The sequence below is a fragment of the Anomaloglossus baeobatrachus genome, chromosome 3 (assembly GCF_048569485.1).
Source record: "Anomaloglossus baeobatrachus isolate aAnoBae1 chromosome 3, aAnoBae1.hap1, whole genome shotgun sequence".
Taxonomy (NCBI): domain Eukaryota; kingdom Metazoa; phylum Chordata; class Amphibia; order Anura; family Aromobatidae; genus Anomaloglossus; species Anomaloglossus baeobatrachus.
Window position 1 is genome coordinate 439,773,494 of NC_134355.1, and position 17,353 is coordinate 439,790,846.

Genomic DNA, 17,353 nt, shown 5'->3' on the forward strand with positions numbered 1-17,353 from the left:
CACATTTTTACAGAATGGGGAACAGGATGGGGCTCATTACTACAAGATGTTGGCCAAAATTACTATGCAGTGCTTATTGTAAATAAAACTGTATTACTTACAAAAAAAATGTGTGCGTTATATATGTATATATATGGTACCACTACCAATGTCACTTTGTCCTGAAAAGAATGCGGCCCCTCAAATTATTTTTTTTCTGTGTGCGGCCCATACACCCAGCTGAGTTTGAGACCCCTGGGCTAACGCTTCAGGCTACCGGGCAAATACCTGCACAGTGAGGGGACCATCCAGGACCTCACTGACACAAGAATCCGGGGGCACCAGCAGTAATCAGAGAACCAGGGACCGGGATAGACAACCGACCCTACAGGGTTTACACTGTCCGCCGTACGGACTAGAGACTAAACGTCAAACAGAAGAGGACCCCCAGATGCTCCAAGCCACGGGCTTCCAGCAACCAGTGAGTGGTGCAGGGGAAAGAAGCCACCAGGTTACCACCGCCAATGGGACGAAAGGAACCCAGGGGTTGAAACCAGCCGTCCTCAGTGAACTAGCATTACCACCACTGTGAGTAAACACCAGTTGCACTGCATCCCCATCATTTGGTCCACCTTCTTTCTGCGCTGAACTTCATCATCTATCCCCCTGGGGCCCCGGCCCTACTTGCAGAGGGCCTAACATCCAGGCTGCCATTAACAACAGCCCCAGATGGAGAGAAACTGTGCAGCGGCGGTTCCATCACCATAACCGCAACCCGCAAGTGGCGTCACGACATAAAAGCTTATAACCTGACTTTAAATTCAAATTCAATTTAAATTTGGTTTTATAAATTACTCTTTTGAAAGCTGAAACCCTCCCAAATTTGGTTTAGGTATTAAAAAAAAGTTGATGCACAGCTGAAATATTGATAATTTAATGAACACAGAAAGGTCAGATTTTGGCAAGACAAAAGTTTTGTCGCCCACAGAAAGTAATGTGAAATTCAAACAAATAATTAACTTCTAATACAAAGACATGTTGCATAACATTGGTGAATGAAGTTGTGGTGCTAGCAGAGCCATATTTAATACTTTGTGTGACTGCCATGAGCTTAAAGGACTGCATCCATGCGGTTCAACAATGATTCATACAATTTATTGATGAAGTCATCAGGAATAGCAAAGAATGTAGTCTTACATGCCTCCCAGAGTTCATCTAGATTCTTTGGTTTTGTCTTCCAAGCTTCCTCTTTCATTCTATTCCAAACATGCTCAATGATGTTCATGTCTGGTGACTGGGCTGGCCAGTCCTTGAGCACCTTGTTCTTCTTTGACAGGAGGAACTTTGTTCTAGAGATGGATGTATGAGATGGAGCACCATCCTGCTGCAGAATTTGACCCATTTTATGACTTTGAATGTTATAGGTAGCTAATACTTCTTGATATTTTAGGCTATTGATATTGCCTTCCACCTTGCAAATATTTTGCACACCCCCATACTGAATGTAACCCCAGACCATGATCTTTCCACCACCAAACTTAACTGTTTTCTGGGTGTATTTTGGATCCATGCAGGCTCCAGTAAGACTCCTTCAATATTAGCAGCAGCTGTGGTGTAATTCAACTAAAGATTCTGTTCTGCTACTTTTCCAGCCTTCATCTGTTTAGCAGGCTGTGGGACTTGGCAAATGCCAAACGGTTTTTTAATTGCCTTTTGTTTAGTGCTGGCTTCTGGGCACTGATTCGACCATGGAGGACATTTCGAGACAGAATCTTACAAACTGTTCTAGTTGACACAGGGACTTGAGGTGACTAAGCCTGTTGAAGCTTTGCTGCAGTGGAAGAGGGGCTGGCTTTGGATTTTCTAACCAACAAACGTTCCTCCTGAGCAGTTGTATTCCGGGGTCTGCCAGACATGGGCTTGTCAAAAACATCTCCAGTCTCTTCAAATCTTTTTTTAATTCTTTCTACTTGAAGCTGAGACATATTAAAAGTGCCAGTTACCTCTGCAGTGGATCTGGTCTTCAGCCTCTTAATAATAAAGGCTTTGGTTGCAGGGTGGATTTTTGGCATGTTGTCAGAGGTCAAGTTGCAGTTCCAGTGAAGGTCTGGGGTACTGGGTTTCTTTTTATACACACCCACTAATTAACTGATCATTTAGTGAGCACAGGAGAGGATGTAAACTAGGATTGGGTGTATTGTATGACAAGGAGACAAAACTTTTGTCTTCCAAAATCTGACCTTTCTGTGTTTATAAAATGATCAATATTTCAGCTTTGAAGCAACTTTATTTTCATAAGCTAAACCAAATCTGGGGAGATCTCCGCTTTCAAAAGAGTAATTTATAAAACCAATGGATGAATTTAAAGTCAGGTTATAAGGTTTTATTTACATAACATGGATAAGCGATGGATAAAAATCATGTTACTTACCTCACAAGCACTTGCCTAGGTTAATCCAATGATCGAGACTTGCGATCCTTGTTTAAACAACTTAGATGATTTTTTTAGCTACAATGTCTTTAATGTTTGATTCAAATCACCGCTCCACAGCTGAAACCGCTTTGCTTTCTTTATGCTAAGGTAAGCACTTTGTTATTGAATTAACTATGGAATTTAGATGGCTGATGGTGGGTACAATTTGGGACTGTTATGCGTAATTGACCATTTTTAGGAGGGGACTGTCTAGTGCGATTCAGAATGAGAGAGCCAATTGCAGAGTCTTAAGAGTTACAAGCATTTATCAAGCATTGTGTGACCATTAATATATGTATTACTAAACATAGACAAGAAAGATTGGCAAAATAAAGTCGTGTGTCTAATTTTCCTCTTCCTCCTAAAGAATCTGCAGGCAAATCCTAATAGGAAGTGGAACCTGTTCCCAAGCTTCACTGCAGAGGCGTGGGAGTATTGAACGCCGGGAACATCGCCTCCATGAGAGTTTGTGTTTCTACTGCAGCCAATCAGATCCTTTCCGTATTCACTGTCCCGAGCGACCCCGCGTGGTTCTAGCCACTGTAAGGGAGTATGAAGATCTGGATGTTGAGTCTGATATTTCTCGATTCGGTTCTTCTTTAAATGCAGTTTTTTTTTATTCCCTGTCAGTGTCTCTCTCTTCTAAGGTACAGAAGGAAAGAGATTCACATTGCTCCCTTCTCATTAAGAGAAGGATAGATCCAGGGAGCCAAATTTGTGATGAATAAAAGATCTTTTTCTTTATTTCAAATGTAGATTAATAAAATCTTTTCAATAGCAGCATAATACATATACAGGCAGAGATGAAAATGATGCTGCTATTGAAAAGATTTTTTAATCTACATTTGAAATAAAGAAAAAGATTTTTTATTTATCACAAATTTGGCTCACTGGATCTATCCTTCTTCTATATCAATTGTTGGCAAGAGCTCCTGCCATTTATCCGTTGCTGAGCATCTATATGGAATAACAGCCTATTCATTGCTGTGAGGAAAATGGATCTCCAGTGTTGCAATGGTATACTCTGTTGCAGGAGCAAATTTATGGACCTCACCTTTGCCAATGAACATGGTATAAAGATTCTACCTAGGGCCACCCCCATTGCCATGGAGCCGGTGGATGGTTCCCCTCTAGTATGGGGTAAAGTGGATCAGGAGAGAGGGCCTCTGGAGATTTTTCTGGAATCCGATCAATGGGAGGTGCTTTACTTTATGTTAATTTCTTCAACATTTTCCTCTGATTCTAGGAATTCCCTGGCTGCAGTCTCAGAATCCGAATATCAATTGGGAGACCAAGGAGATCTCTTTCCCGCCAAGGAGTGTTTCAGTGGTGAGTCAGTCAAAACCTCTGGATCCAGAGAATACTACTAACCTACTGTATCTTTTTTTACCATCTGTTAATAATGACTTCTCTGATATTGATAATAAGAAAGCAGATCTGCTTCCTCTCCACAGACATTATGATTGTCCAATCAAACTGCTTCCGGTTGCTGTAATTCCTTTCAAAAATGTCTACCTGGAGCTGCGGACCTTGAAAGAGTATATTGTTGAAACCTGGCCAAGGTATTCATTCAAGCCTTCTTGTCACCGGCAGGGGCACCTATCTTTGTTGTAAAAAAGAAGGATGGAACCCTTAAGCCCTGTATTGATTATTGAGAACTCAACAAGCTAACCGTCCGAAACAGTTATCCTTTGCCTTTGATTCCAGAATTGCTGGAGAGAGTACGGCACGCTAAAATTTTCTCAAAATTAAATCTTGGTGGTGCACATATTTTAATCTGTATTCGGCCTGGGGATGAAGACAGCTTTTAGATGTCGTTATGGACACTGAGTCTCTTGTGATGCCCTTTGGTCTCTGTAATGCTCCTGCAACCTTTCAACATTTATCCAATGACATTTTAAGAGACCTACTAGATCCTTTTGTTGTAATCTATCTAGACGATATTTTGAATTTTTTCTGATTCGCTACAGGAGCATCAGGAGCACGTGAAGACGATATTAAGATGCCTTAAAGATAATCATGTGTAATTCAAGACCGAGAAATGTGAGTTTCATTGCATGGAGATCCAATTGCTAGGTTATGTCATATATGCACAGAGACTAAACATGAAGAAAAGTAAGATCCAGGCAATTTTTGATTGGCTGTTACCTAAGAGTGTCAAAGAGGTCCAACGTTTCACCAGGTTCGCTAGTTTCTATACACTGTTTATCCAAAATTTTTCTGAGCTTGTGCGACCCATCACTGAACTGACTAAGAAGTAGAGGACCTTCGTGTGGTCAGCACAAGCTCAAGAGGCCTTTGATTGTTTTAAAATCCATTTCACGTCTGGTATTGATCCATCCTGATCCGGCACATCCTGTCATTGTGGAAGTGGACGCATAAGATTGTGCACTGGTGGCTATCCTCTTGCAGAGAATAAGAGAGAACGGTTTGTTACATCCATGTGCTTTTTTCTCTCGTAGACTTTCTTTTGCAGAGAAGAATTATGATGTTGGTGAAAAGAAGCTTCTGGCAATTATCACTGTGTTGAAGGAGTGGAGGCATCATCTGCAGGGAGCTGCTGAACAAGTCATGTGAGGTATGTTCCGGCTTTAAGACTCCTCGTGTGTAATCTTCTAGATTGCTGCAACTACTATCTGTTCCTTCTTGCCCTTGGGGTTCAGTTTCGAAGAATTTCGAAGAATTCTATCCTGGTGATAGTGGATTGCTTAACTAAGGCTGCTCACTTTAGTCTTTGTACGGGTCTTCCTTCAGCTAAAGAAACAGTGGATCTGGTTATTCAGAATGTATTCTGGCTGCATGGAGTTCCAGGTGAAATCATCTCAGACAAGGGAGTGCAGTTAACATCAAAGTTCTGGAAGGGATTCTGTTCTGCGCTAGACGTAAATGTCTGTTTATCTGCAGCATATCATCCTCAGACTAATGGGCAGACGCAACGAACCAATCAAACTCTGGAACAGTACCTATGTTGTTATATTAGCCACTTGCAGGACAACTGGTTGTAGTTCTTTCCTCTAGTGGAGTTCTCCTACAATAACTCGCAAAGTACATCTACTAAGGTAACGCCCTTGTTTTCCAATCTGGGTTATCATTCTATTTTTTTGCCCAGATCTCTGACTGATGTTCCGTTGCCAGCAGTGGGTGAGAGGTTGGCAGTTATGAAGCAAAATCTGGAACATCTGATGGCATTGCTGTCTACAGCACAGTAGAGATACAAGAAATCGGCTGATAGGTTCCAGAGACCTGCACCCATGTTTAAGGTAGGAGACGCAGTGTGGTTATCCACTAAGAATTTGAATGTCCCTTCACAGAAATTGGGGTAGAAGTTCATCGGTCCTTTCAAGATCTCTGGTATTGTGAGCTGCATCGCCTGTCGCCTGAAGTTACTAAGGACCATGAAGGTACATCCAGTGTTCCATATCTCCTTATTAAGACCTGTGTCCCCAAATACCTTTCAGGGCCGTATTGCGCCTCCTCCTCAACCGGTGTTGGTGGATGGGCAAAAACAATTTGTTGTGAATAAGATTTTGGACTCCAGGATCCGTAGGAATTGGCTTCAGTACCTCATTAAGTGCCAGGGATATCTGCCTGAGGAAAACATAGGAGCCTGTGAGTAACAATTGTGCTCCTCAAAAGATTGCTCACTTCCATCACAAATATCCTGGGAAACCCGGTCCAGAATCGTCCTGAGGCCACTTCTAAGGTGGGAGTAATGTAAGTCCCGCTCAAGCATTTACCCCTTGCCTGAGTATTTTGTGCTAGCTGGTTCCTGAACAACCCTTGGCTTGCTTCTTGACTCCCTGTTGTCGCTTATAATTCTGTACTTTGCCTAGTTACTGCCCAGCTGCCTGCAGCCTATGGTGCATGACCCTAATCCAGGCTGTAGTTCCCTCCCTGCAAGACTTTAAGAACAAGAGCTCTTGTATTGCTGTATTTCCTTGTTCTGTAAGAACTTTTATTCTCTGCTTGACTTGTGCTGGACTTGTGCAGGGCTTAGTCAGCCCGAAGTACACTGGTGAACATTTGATCGCTGAGCACATCTGCATATAAAACTCTGGACATTCACATAATAGTGCTGGTAGCACTACTACATTTAATTTCTGTATATTCACGTAGTAATGCTGGTAGCACTCCTGCAATTAATTTCTGGAGAGCACCCTTAATTATTTCTAGACATTCATTTAATAGTGCTGTTGCACTTGCATTTAATTTTGGTAGTTGCCTTCTGTTCTCTGTGTACTTAGACTTTATGTCTATAATTAGTTAATACAGAGTATTTGCCTAACCCTTGTCTGTTTGTTTGCTTGTTTTATTTCACACTATCAGATTCCAGAATATGTACTTAATTGTTACACATCAGATTGCCTGGATCCCTAAAGACAACCCTCTAGCAACTAATGATGAGCGAGCACTAAAGTGTTCAAGTGCTCTTTACTCCAGTGAAGTTGGTTGGAAGCTCTGATGGGCTCGACTTGACTGACAAATATACTGGAAATCAATTATTGGGCACTTCAGCTCTCTGCTCATACATCCAGCTATAAATAAGGCATTTCCGGAAGAGGGTGAGCAGGATTGTTTTTTTTTTTTTTAAACACCGTATCCGAACAACATTGTATTTACCCCCAGTGAAGACCATTCATAGACTACAATCGATTCTCACTGGGATGTCGGTTCCCATCATTCACTGAAGGGAGATGGATCTTTGTATTGGATCTTCATGAATGACACATCTGAGCACCCGCAATACTAGGCCAAGTACTGAGCGTACCCGAGCTGCATGATGCTCAATCAAGTATCAATCAGATGCAAGCATGCTCACTCATCATTAGTTCGTAGATAATACAGATTACATATTCTCCAGTGTAGCCTTAATAAACATGAACCATTTACTTCCATTACCGTCAAGTATTGGTGATGTATTGTGCTTACCTGTGAATCCAGGGTTACATGTACAGGTATAACTTCCCTCTGTGTTATTACAGGAGGCGTTAGATGAACAGTTGTTCTTTCCTCCACATTCATCAATATCAGAACAATATGACCCATTACCTGATCACAATACAAAAATGATTAGTAAGCATTGAAGCCTGAGATTAAGAGCTCATCCACAGTTGTCTTGCAATATGGTCATAAAGCATCAATGGCTGGTTCTGTTTTCCATAGGAAAAACTGCAGTCAAAGCCTTTTAGTCATTACTAATGATAATAAATGTCCCAAATACAAATCAGTCACCTTATGTTAATAATTGAGAAGAAAATACTACAGGTCAAATCAATGTATCAAATTATGCACATACAGTATTGTATCTGACAACCTTATATATCATTAATATTCAGAACATGGGTCAGTGTGATATTAGATATGAATGTGTCCATGACTGTTTGTCATTGTTACTGGAGATAGTGATGGAGATGATGTCCTGTGAATGATTGCATATACAGACATCTTTATTATTATCTTTATTACCTTGGTATCCATCATTACATGTACATAAGTATTCTCCTGTTCTGTTACTACACACTGCATTGGAAGAACAGTTTCTGTCATCCGTACAGGCTGTCAGCGCCTCACAGTCAAATCCATTGCCTAGGAAAAAAAAGAACACAATTCATTACACTAAGTATAACAATTAAATTACTATATTACTTTTACTTAAATTGAAGACACTGTGTTTTATTAATAATTTATATATTATACAGATAATACACATAGTAAACATTTTTGTCAAGATCCTTCTTGCATTGATCACAGTGTAATAGACTCCACTTTCAAATACAGTTAATTCATCAGGGTGCTCCAAGGGGATATTATGACAATTACACAATATTCTGAATTACTGCAGTATATAGTATAAGCAATTAAGTGATCAAAATAAGATAAAAAATAATCACGTCTTTTTACTTTTCCATGAATTGAAAAAATAAAAAAGTTGCCGGTCTCAGAAAAAGAAGAACACAAATCAATTTTGTTTTCTTTTAAATAGATTTTTTCTTTTAACACTAAATTATAAATAAAACCTACATAAGTTTGTTATTGTCGTAACTGAGCAGATTTGGAGGATCACACTGCCAGGTCACTGTTATTGTAAATTGAATGTCATAAAAGCAAAACGTTAAAAACAAATGGCGGAATTGAGGCTTTTACCCACAATTTCACATCACTTAGAATTTTTTTCTTCTTTTGTTATATCATATAGTAAAGTGAACGATTTTTTTTCAAAACTACAACTTGTCCTTCAAAATAGAAGCCCTCATGGGGCTCCACCAGAAAAAGGATAAAAAAAAGTATGGGTCTTGGAAAAAAGAAAGTAAAATGCAAACACAAAAAAAGTTAGCTGGTCATTAGGGGGCAAAAAAAGTGGAGGTAAAGATTGGAATCAATGCCAAGTCAGAACTCACCTGAGAAGCCATCATTACAAGCACAGATGAAACTTCCTATTGTGTTAGTGCAGGTTGCATTAGATGAACAGTTATTATGGGTCAGGCACTCATTAATATCATCACAGTGGGACCCATTACCTAATTAATATTAAATATTTTACAATTAGCTGAGTATATAACTTTAGAAGTAGATGTGATAATGGAAATATATTATTCTACATAACATGATATTAATCTGCATAGAGATTTGCTTATCTCTAATTACAAAGTATCTACCACAAGTCTTCTTCTTATGAGCAGTTTACAGAAAAATCTACTAGAATCTCTTACTGACTGATTATATGGAAATGACTATTATATCAAAAAGGTAATATAAAGTAATAAACTCATTTGCTCACCTGAGAATCCATCCTTACAAGTGCAGGTGTAATTTCCTATTGTGTTAGTGCAGGTTGCATGAGGTGAGCAGATATTAGGGGTCAGACATTCATTAATATCATCACAGTGGGTCCCATTACCTAATAAATATGAAATGTTTCACAGTTGACAGAGGATCTAAGATGGAGGTAGGAAGATATCAAGATATTTACTACTGAAATATACACTATAAGATATTATCCTCTCAGTCAGAAGGAATAAGTTGGCGATGCAATGGATTAGATCTAATTGTGCTACGCTGCCAGATTACCGTTCAGATCATGCTCTTTGCATGGTCTAACAGTCAACTGTACCTGACAGACTAGGAGGTCATTATTTCAACTCCTGCTGTCATGTAAACCATTGAGTCCCTCTGGTAGCGTCACTTTTAACTTGACCTTCTACATACTGTGATCACTACCGGTTAAACAGCGACAAACAGTGCAGGCACTGGCTGTGACAACCGGAGTTTAGCTATTTTTTTAAGATGAGCTCTCATCTGCAATCGTACATGGAGGAATGCATTGCAAAGTAGGACTTGCCTGCACTTACAATGGCGGGAAGGGATTAAAGAAAGGTAACAATAGGGATCAATGCCAAATCAGACTTCACCTGAGAATCTATCATTACAAGCACAGGTGAAACTTCCTATTGTGTTAGAGAAGGTTGCATTTTGTGAACAGATTTTATTGGTCTCATATTTATTAATATCCTCACAATGGGATCCATATCTTAAGCAATAAAAATGCTTTATAGATAACTGAGGACGTCACATTAGAGTTACTCTAGGATACATCTGATACAGTGGTCTACGCTGAGCACTCAGTCTAAGGATTACCTCTTTTTCCTAAAAACAGGATACAGATACACCCCTAAAGCGTCCCTTCACTATAAAGTGAAAAACAGTCCAAAAGATTTTCATTTGGACTCTGAGATTATTTCTGTCACTATCCTCCATTTTTGTGGGTACATAAAAGCAGAGTTGATAACACACGGAGCCATAAAATCATTTTTTTCCAAGTATAATGACTCAGGTTTTCCTCTAATGGGAAAATGAAAGAGAACCTTCTGCATACACTGACTGACATATTAAGAATAACATGGCAATGCTGAATTCATGGCAAAATATTTATTCAATATGATCAACTCATTTGCTCACCTGAGAATCCATCATTACAAGCACAGGTGAAACTTCCTATAGTGTTAGTGCAGGCTGCATTAGGTGGGCAGATATTATTGGTCTCACATTCATTAATATCCTCACAGTGGGTCCCATTACCTGATCAATATAAAATGCATCACAGTAAACTGAGGATATATAGATGTAAAAAACTGTAACTTGACACCTACATGACCTTCTCAAAGCCTTCTATGTGTTACTGTCCATTTACAGCTTTCTACATCATACTATATTATGTGCAATATGTGTTTGGATAAAAGAAAGTCCGGGCTCCTTTGGGGCTTTAGACTAAGGGGACACATGGTATCACGGCCACATGGAGCCTGTAGTTTGGGTGTCGTTGTTATTAATTTCTAATGGATCTTTATTCTTACTTGTTCACTTATTCTATTAACTTTGTTCTCTTTATAATGGCTACTGGATTATGTATAATATGAGATGTTTAATATTACTTGCTTGTACTGGTAGCTGGGCAGATTTTTGGAACCGTATTTTATTGGTGGTTCAGAGGGGTCAGCAGTGCCCCAGTAATGGGCAGGGTCTAATTTTAACCCTTGGTAGCACACAGACGTTTTCTCTTACAGATGTCCCTGATTGGGCAGTAAAAATCGTTGAGAAGAGGAGTCTGAGGATAAATCCCTGATGCTGAGGGAGATTCATGCCAGTCTGGGGGAAAGAAGAGGAAGATCAGCGCCCGCCCGCCACTATTTTTTATATTTTTCTTCACAATGTTTGTTGAAGGGGGGTATATCACCCAGCTATGCTGGAGGCACTTGGTGATTGCTTCATGGCTTGGTTAATTTAACTCTTTATTGACTAAATGTTTATTGGCATTTATTTATGTCAGTTACTGATTGGGTAACCTCAGCAATAAACATTGTGGCTTATTCAGTCTACAATGTCTAATGTCTGTGTCATTTTATGTTTCAAGGTGTTCTGGTATTGGGGATTGGGGCTTGTGATACCATGCTACATCTGCTACATTAGAGGTAGATGTTAATAAAACCATGGCCTTACCTGTCTATAAGATGTGATATATGACAAGAAAAGCTAGGTTCATGTTATCAGGCATATTCTCTGTATATATGATGTGTGGTCACTAACATTGTATATTCTGTGTTTCTGTTGGGATCTCATTGTACTGAACTTAAGACTCACTACAGGATTAACTACAGATAAAGAAATGTACACATTAGAATTAATGCTCGGCAAATTAGGACTTACCAATAAATCCATCCTTACAAGTACAGGTGAAGCTTCCTATTGTGTTAATGCAGGTTGCATTAGGTGAGCAGATATTATTGGTCTTACATTCATCAATATCCTCACAGTGGATCCCATCTCCTAATCAATATAAAACGCTTTACAGTTAACAGAAGCGGTAGATGTGATTATGGTAACATATTCATCCATATACAATGATAAATAATTGAAAAATAGAAGCATCCAAACATTAACATATTGAATTCCAAATCAAATATTAAAAAGCATCTGACACAGAATCTCATGTTATTGATAAAATACATAGAAATCTACTGCAAGTATGAAAGAAACATCCTGTAAGGTTCCGGGTTTTCCATGGAACTTGTTGAGTCTGCTTGTCCTCCTCCAAGATGGAATCTGTTGCCTCGTTTTGCCCTTGAACCTCCTGCCTGCTCTGCTTATAAGTCCCAGTCTAGCATTTATTCTTTGCCTGAGTATGTTGTGCTAGCTGGCTCCTGAGCTACCCTTAGCTTGCTCCTGGACTCCCTGCTGTCGCTTGTAGTTCTATGCTGTGCCTCATTACTGCCCAGCTGCCTGCAGCTTACAATGCATGACTCTGATCCAGGCTGTAGTTCCCTCCCTGCAAGAGAAGAGCTCTTGTACCATTGTATTTCTTTAGTCTGTTAGAACTTTTATTCTTTGCTTAATCATCAGTGTGCTTAATCCAGGGCTCTATCTGCACAGGCTGTGTCTTGGACTTGTGTGGGACTTAGTCAGCCCTAAGTACACTGGTGAACATTTGTTTGCTGCGCAGTTCTGCATATAAAACTCTGGACATCCACGTAATAGAGCTGGTAGCACTCCTACATTTAATTTCTGGATATTCACGTAGTAGTGCTGGTAGCACTCCTGCATTTAATTTCTGGACATTCACGTTTTACCTAACCCTTGTCTGTGTTTGTTTTATTCCATGCTATCAGATTCCAGAGTAGCTACATAATTAAGGAACCTGCTGGAATAATGACGACTGAGACTAGGGTGGAGCAATTGTAGCGCCCCTGAACCTGTCAGCGCACTACAAGGTACTGCATCCTGTCAAAGATGCAGGGCCTACCCCCAGGGACCTGGAAGACCCGTGCTGGTAACATCAAAACACATAAACATCCCCAGTTTCCCTCTCCCAATCAGGGATGACTGACTAGTTTGGGACCCAATGGATGGCCACCCAGGGGTGGAGCCGATCAACTCCACTAGCCAACAATCGGGGTGGGGGAGGAGTAGTGAGACAGTGGGTCAGTCTGTAGTGACAGTAGGAGGAGCCGGACGTGTTTTCAGACGGGGTTGTGTAGCAGTGACCTAGCTGGTGAAGGAGAGTCGTTACCAGGGAGGGTACGACGAGGTACCCTTGGAACCATAGCACCGACAGGGCACAGGGCCCTAGGTCAGGCGAACACTTCAGGCTACCTGGCAAATACCTGCACAGTGAGGGGACCATCCAGGACCTCAGTGACCCAAGTATTCGGGGGCACCAGCAGTAATCAGAGAACCAGGGACCGGGATAGACCACCGACCCTACAGGGTTCACACTACCTGCCGTACGGACTAGAGACTAAACATCAAACAGAAGGGGACCCCCAGACGCTCCAAGCCACGGGCTTCCACCAACCAGTGAGTGGTGCAGGGGAAAGAAGCCACCAGGTTACCACCGCCAATGGGACGAAAGGAACCCAGGGGTTGAAACCAGCCGTCCTCAGTGAACCAGCATTACTTTCATTATGAGTAAACACCAGTTGCACTGCATCCCCATCGTTTGGTCCCCCTTCTTTCTGCGCTGAACTTCATCTATCCTTCTGGGGCCCCGGCCCTACTTGCAGAGGGCCTAACATACAGGCTGCCATTAACAACAGCCCCAGGTGGTGAGAAACTGTGTAACGGCGGTTCCATCACCTTAACCGCAACCCGCAAGTGGCGTCACGACATAAAAGCTTATAACCTGACTTTAAATTCATCCATTGGTTTTATAAATTACTCTTTTGAAATTACTCTTTTGAAAATCCTCCCAGATTTGGTTTAGGTTATGAAAATAAAGTTGCTTCAAAGCTGAAATATTGATCATTTAATGAACACAGAAAGGTCAGATTTTGGCAAAACAAAAGTTTTGTCGCCCACAGAAAGTAATGTGAAATTCAAACAAATAATTAACTTCTAATACAAAGATATGTTGCATAACATTGGTGAATGAAGTTGTGGTGCTAGAGAGCCATATATTTTGTGTGACTTCCATGAGCTTGAAGGACTGCATCCATGCGGTTCAACAATGATTCATACAATTTATTGATGAAGTCATCAGGAATAGCAAAGAATGTAGTCTTACATGTCTCCCAGAGTTCATCTAGATTCTTTGGTTTTGTCTTCCAAGCTTCTTATTTCGTTCTATTCCAAACATGCTCAATGATGTTCATGTCTGGTGACTGGACTGGCCAGTCCTTGAGCACCTTGTTCTTCTTTGACAGGAGGAACTTTGTTGTAGAGATGCATATATGAGATGGAGCACCATCCTGCTTTACATAACATGGATAAGCGACAGAATGTCTGTCAGGGAGTTTAAGGTGCTATGCATAATCATGTTACTTAACTCACAAGCACTTTCCTAGACTAATCCAATAATCAAGACTTGCGATCCTCGTTTAAACAACTTAGACGATTTTTTTAGCTGCAATGTCTTTAATGTTTGATGATTCAAATCCCCACTCCACAGCTGAAACCGCTTTGCTTTCTTTGTGCCAAGGTAAGCACTTTGTTATTGAATTAACTATGGAATTTAGATGGCTGATGGTGGATACAATTTGGGACTGTTATGCGTAATTGACCATTTTTAGGAGGGGACTATCTAGTGCGATTCAGAATGAGAGAGACAATTGCAGACTCCTCAAGAGTTAGAAGCTTTTATCCAGCATTGTGTGACCATTAATATATGTATTACTCAACATAGACAAGAGAGATTGGCAAAATAAAGTCGTGTGTCTAATTTTCCTCTTCCTCCTAAAGAATCTGCAGGCAAATGCTAATGGGAAGTGGAACCTGTTCCCATGCTTCACTGCAGAGGCGTAGGAGTATTGAACGCCGGAAACTGCGCCTCCATGAGAGTTTGTGTTTCTACTGCAGCCAATCAGATCATTTCCATATTAACTGTCCCAAGCGACCCCACATGGTTCTAGCCACTGTAAGGGAGTGTGGATATCTGGATGTTGAGTCTGATATTTCTGGGTCCGGTTGTTCTTTAAATGCAGTTTTTTCTTCCCTGTCGGTGTCTCCCTCTTCTAAGGTACAGAAGGAAAGAGATTCACATTGCTCCCTTCTTATTAAGAGAAGGATAGATCCAGGGAGCCAAATTTGTGATGAATAAAAAATCTTTTTCTTTATTTCAAATGTAGATTAATAAAATCTTTTCAATAGCAGCATAATACATATACAGGCAGAGATGAAAATGATGCTGCTATTGAAAAGATTTTTTAATCTACATTTGAAATAAAGAAAAAGATTTTTTATTCATCACAAATTTGGCTCACTGGATCTATCCTTCTTCTATATCAATTGTTGGCAAGAGCTCCTGCCATTTATCCGTTGCTGAGCATCTATATGGAATAACAGCCTATTCATTGAATCTACTTGGTAAGCTGGCATTTTTTCTTCTTTTTTCATTCTTATTAAGAGCTTGCTGTCAGGAAAATGGATCTCCAGTGCTGGAATGGTAGACTCTGTTGCAGGAGCAACTTCGCCAATGAACATGGCATAAAGATTCTACCTAGGACCACCCCCATTGCCATGGAGCCGGTGGATGGTTCCCCTCTAGTTTGAGGTAAAGTGGATCAGGAGACAGGACCTCTGGAGATTTTTCTGGAATCCGATCATTGCGAAGTGCTTTTCTTTATGTTAATTTCTTCAACATTTTCCTCTGATTCTAGGAATTCCCTGGCTGCAGTCTCAGAATCCGAATATTAATTGGGAGACGAAGGAGATTTCTTTCCCACCAAGGAGTGTTTCAGTGGTGAGTCAGTCAAAACCTCTAGATCCAGAGAGTACTACTAAGCTACTGTATCTTTTTTTACCATCTGTTAATAATGAATTCTCTGATATTGATAATAAGAAAGCAGATCTGCTTCCTCTCCACAGACATTGATTGTCCAATCAAACTGCTTCCGGTTGCTGCAATTCCTTTAAAAAATGTCTACCTGGAGCTGCGGACCTTGAACGAGTATATTGTTGAAACCTGGCCAAGGTATTCATTCAAGCCTTCTTGTCACCGGCAGGGGCACCTATCTTTGTTGTAAAAAAGAAGGATGGAACCCTTAAGCCCTGTATTGATTATTGAGAACTCAACAAGCTAACCGTCCGAAACAGTTATCCTTTGCCTTTGATTCCAGAATTGCTGGAGAGAGTATGGCACGCTAAAATTTTCTCAAATTAGATCTTCGTGGTTGCACATATTTTAATCCGTATTCGCCCTGGGGATGAAGACAGCTTTTAGATGAGAGAACGGTTTGTTACATCCATGTGCTTTTTTTCTTTCGTAGACTTTCTTTTGCAGAGAAGAATTATGATGTTGGCGAAAAGGAGCTTCTGGCAATTATCACTGTGTTGAAGGAGTGGAGGCATCATCTGCAGGGAGCTGCTCAACAAGTCATTGTGCTCCCGGATCATCACAACTTGGAGTTTCTCAGATCTGCTAGATGTCTGTCTCCCCGTCAGGTTCATTGAAGTCTATTCCTGAATCAATTTAACTTTGTAATTTCTTACCACCCAGGTTCTCATAATTGGAAAGCGGATGCATTGTCCCGAATCCATGCTACGAATTCCATACCTGTGGCCCTGTCTAAGACCATTCTGTCAGATGCCAACTTCATCTGAGTCATACAGAATATGGATTTATGGAAGACTACAACAATTCATTTCTCACTAACCCAGCGGATGAGGTGGACTTAGTCATCAAGGACGATGTGTGGGTTCGCGATCAACGTATATACGTCCTGGAGGTCGTAAGATTGCAGGCCCTCAATTCTTGTCCATGACTCCAAGTTAGCCTTTCACAGGGGTGTACAAAAGAGACAGGAATTCCTGAGCCATTTCTTTTGATGGCCTACTTACCCGAAGGATGTGAGGAACTATGTTCTCTCATGTGAGGTATGTGTCGGTTTTAAGACTCCTCATGTGTAAACCACTGGATTGCTGCAACTACTATCTGTTCCTTCTCACCCTTGGGGATCAATTTTAATGGACTTTATAGTAGAATTGCCTACCTCTGGGGGAAGAATTGTATCCTGGTGATAGTGGATTGCTTAACTAAGGCTGCTCACTTTATTCTTTGTACGGGTCTTTCGTTAGCTAAACAAACGGTGGATCTGGTTATTCAGAATGTATTCTGGCTGCATGGAGTTCCAGATGAAATCATCTCAGACAAGGGAGTGCAGTTAACATCAAAGTTCTGAAAGGGACTCTGTTCTGCGCTAGACGTAAATGTCTGTTTATCTTCAGCATATCATTCTCAGACTAATGGGCAGATGGAAAGAACCAATCAAACTCTGGAGCAGTACCTATGTTGTTATATTAGCCACTTGCAGGACAACTGGTTGGAGTTCTTTCCTCTAGTGGAGTTCTCCTACAATAACTCGCAAAGTACATCTACTAAGGTAACGCCCTTATTTGCCAATCTGGGTTATCATT

The 17,353-nt window shown here is 40.7% G+C and overlaps 1 protein-coding gene across 1 annotated transcript in view; it reads right to left on the minus strand.

Moving 5' to 3' along the window:
- Positions 1-17,353, minus strand: part of LOC142297264 (uncharacterized) — a 280,648-nt gene that overhangs the window by 111,347 nt on the left and 151,948 nt on the right. Inside the window, exons 58-63 of the mRNA XM_075341519.1 lie at positions 11,654-11,773; positions 10,409-10,528; positions 9,231-9,350; positions 8,851-8,970; positions 7,919-8,038; positions 7,382-7,501 (exon numbers count right to left, since the gene is read on the minus strand). Of these exons, the coding sequence (XP_075197634.1) occupies positions 7,382-7,501; positions 7,919-8,038; positions 8,851-8,970; positions 9,231-9,350; positions 10,409-10,528; positions 11,654-11,773 (720 nt within the window). The remainder of the gene's footprint in view (positions 1-7,381; positions 7,502-7,918; positions 8,039-8,850; positions 8,971-9,230; positions 9,351-10,408; positions 10,529-11,653; positions 11,774-17,353) is intronic.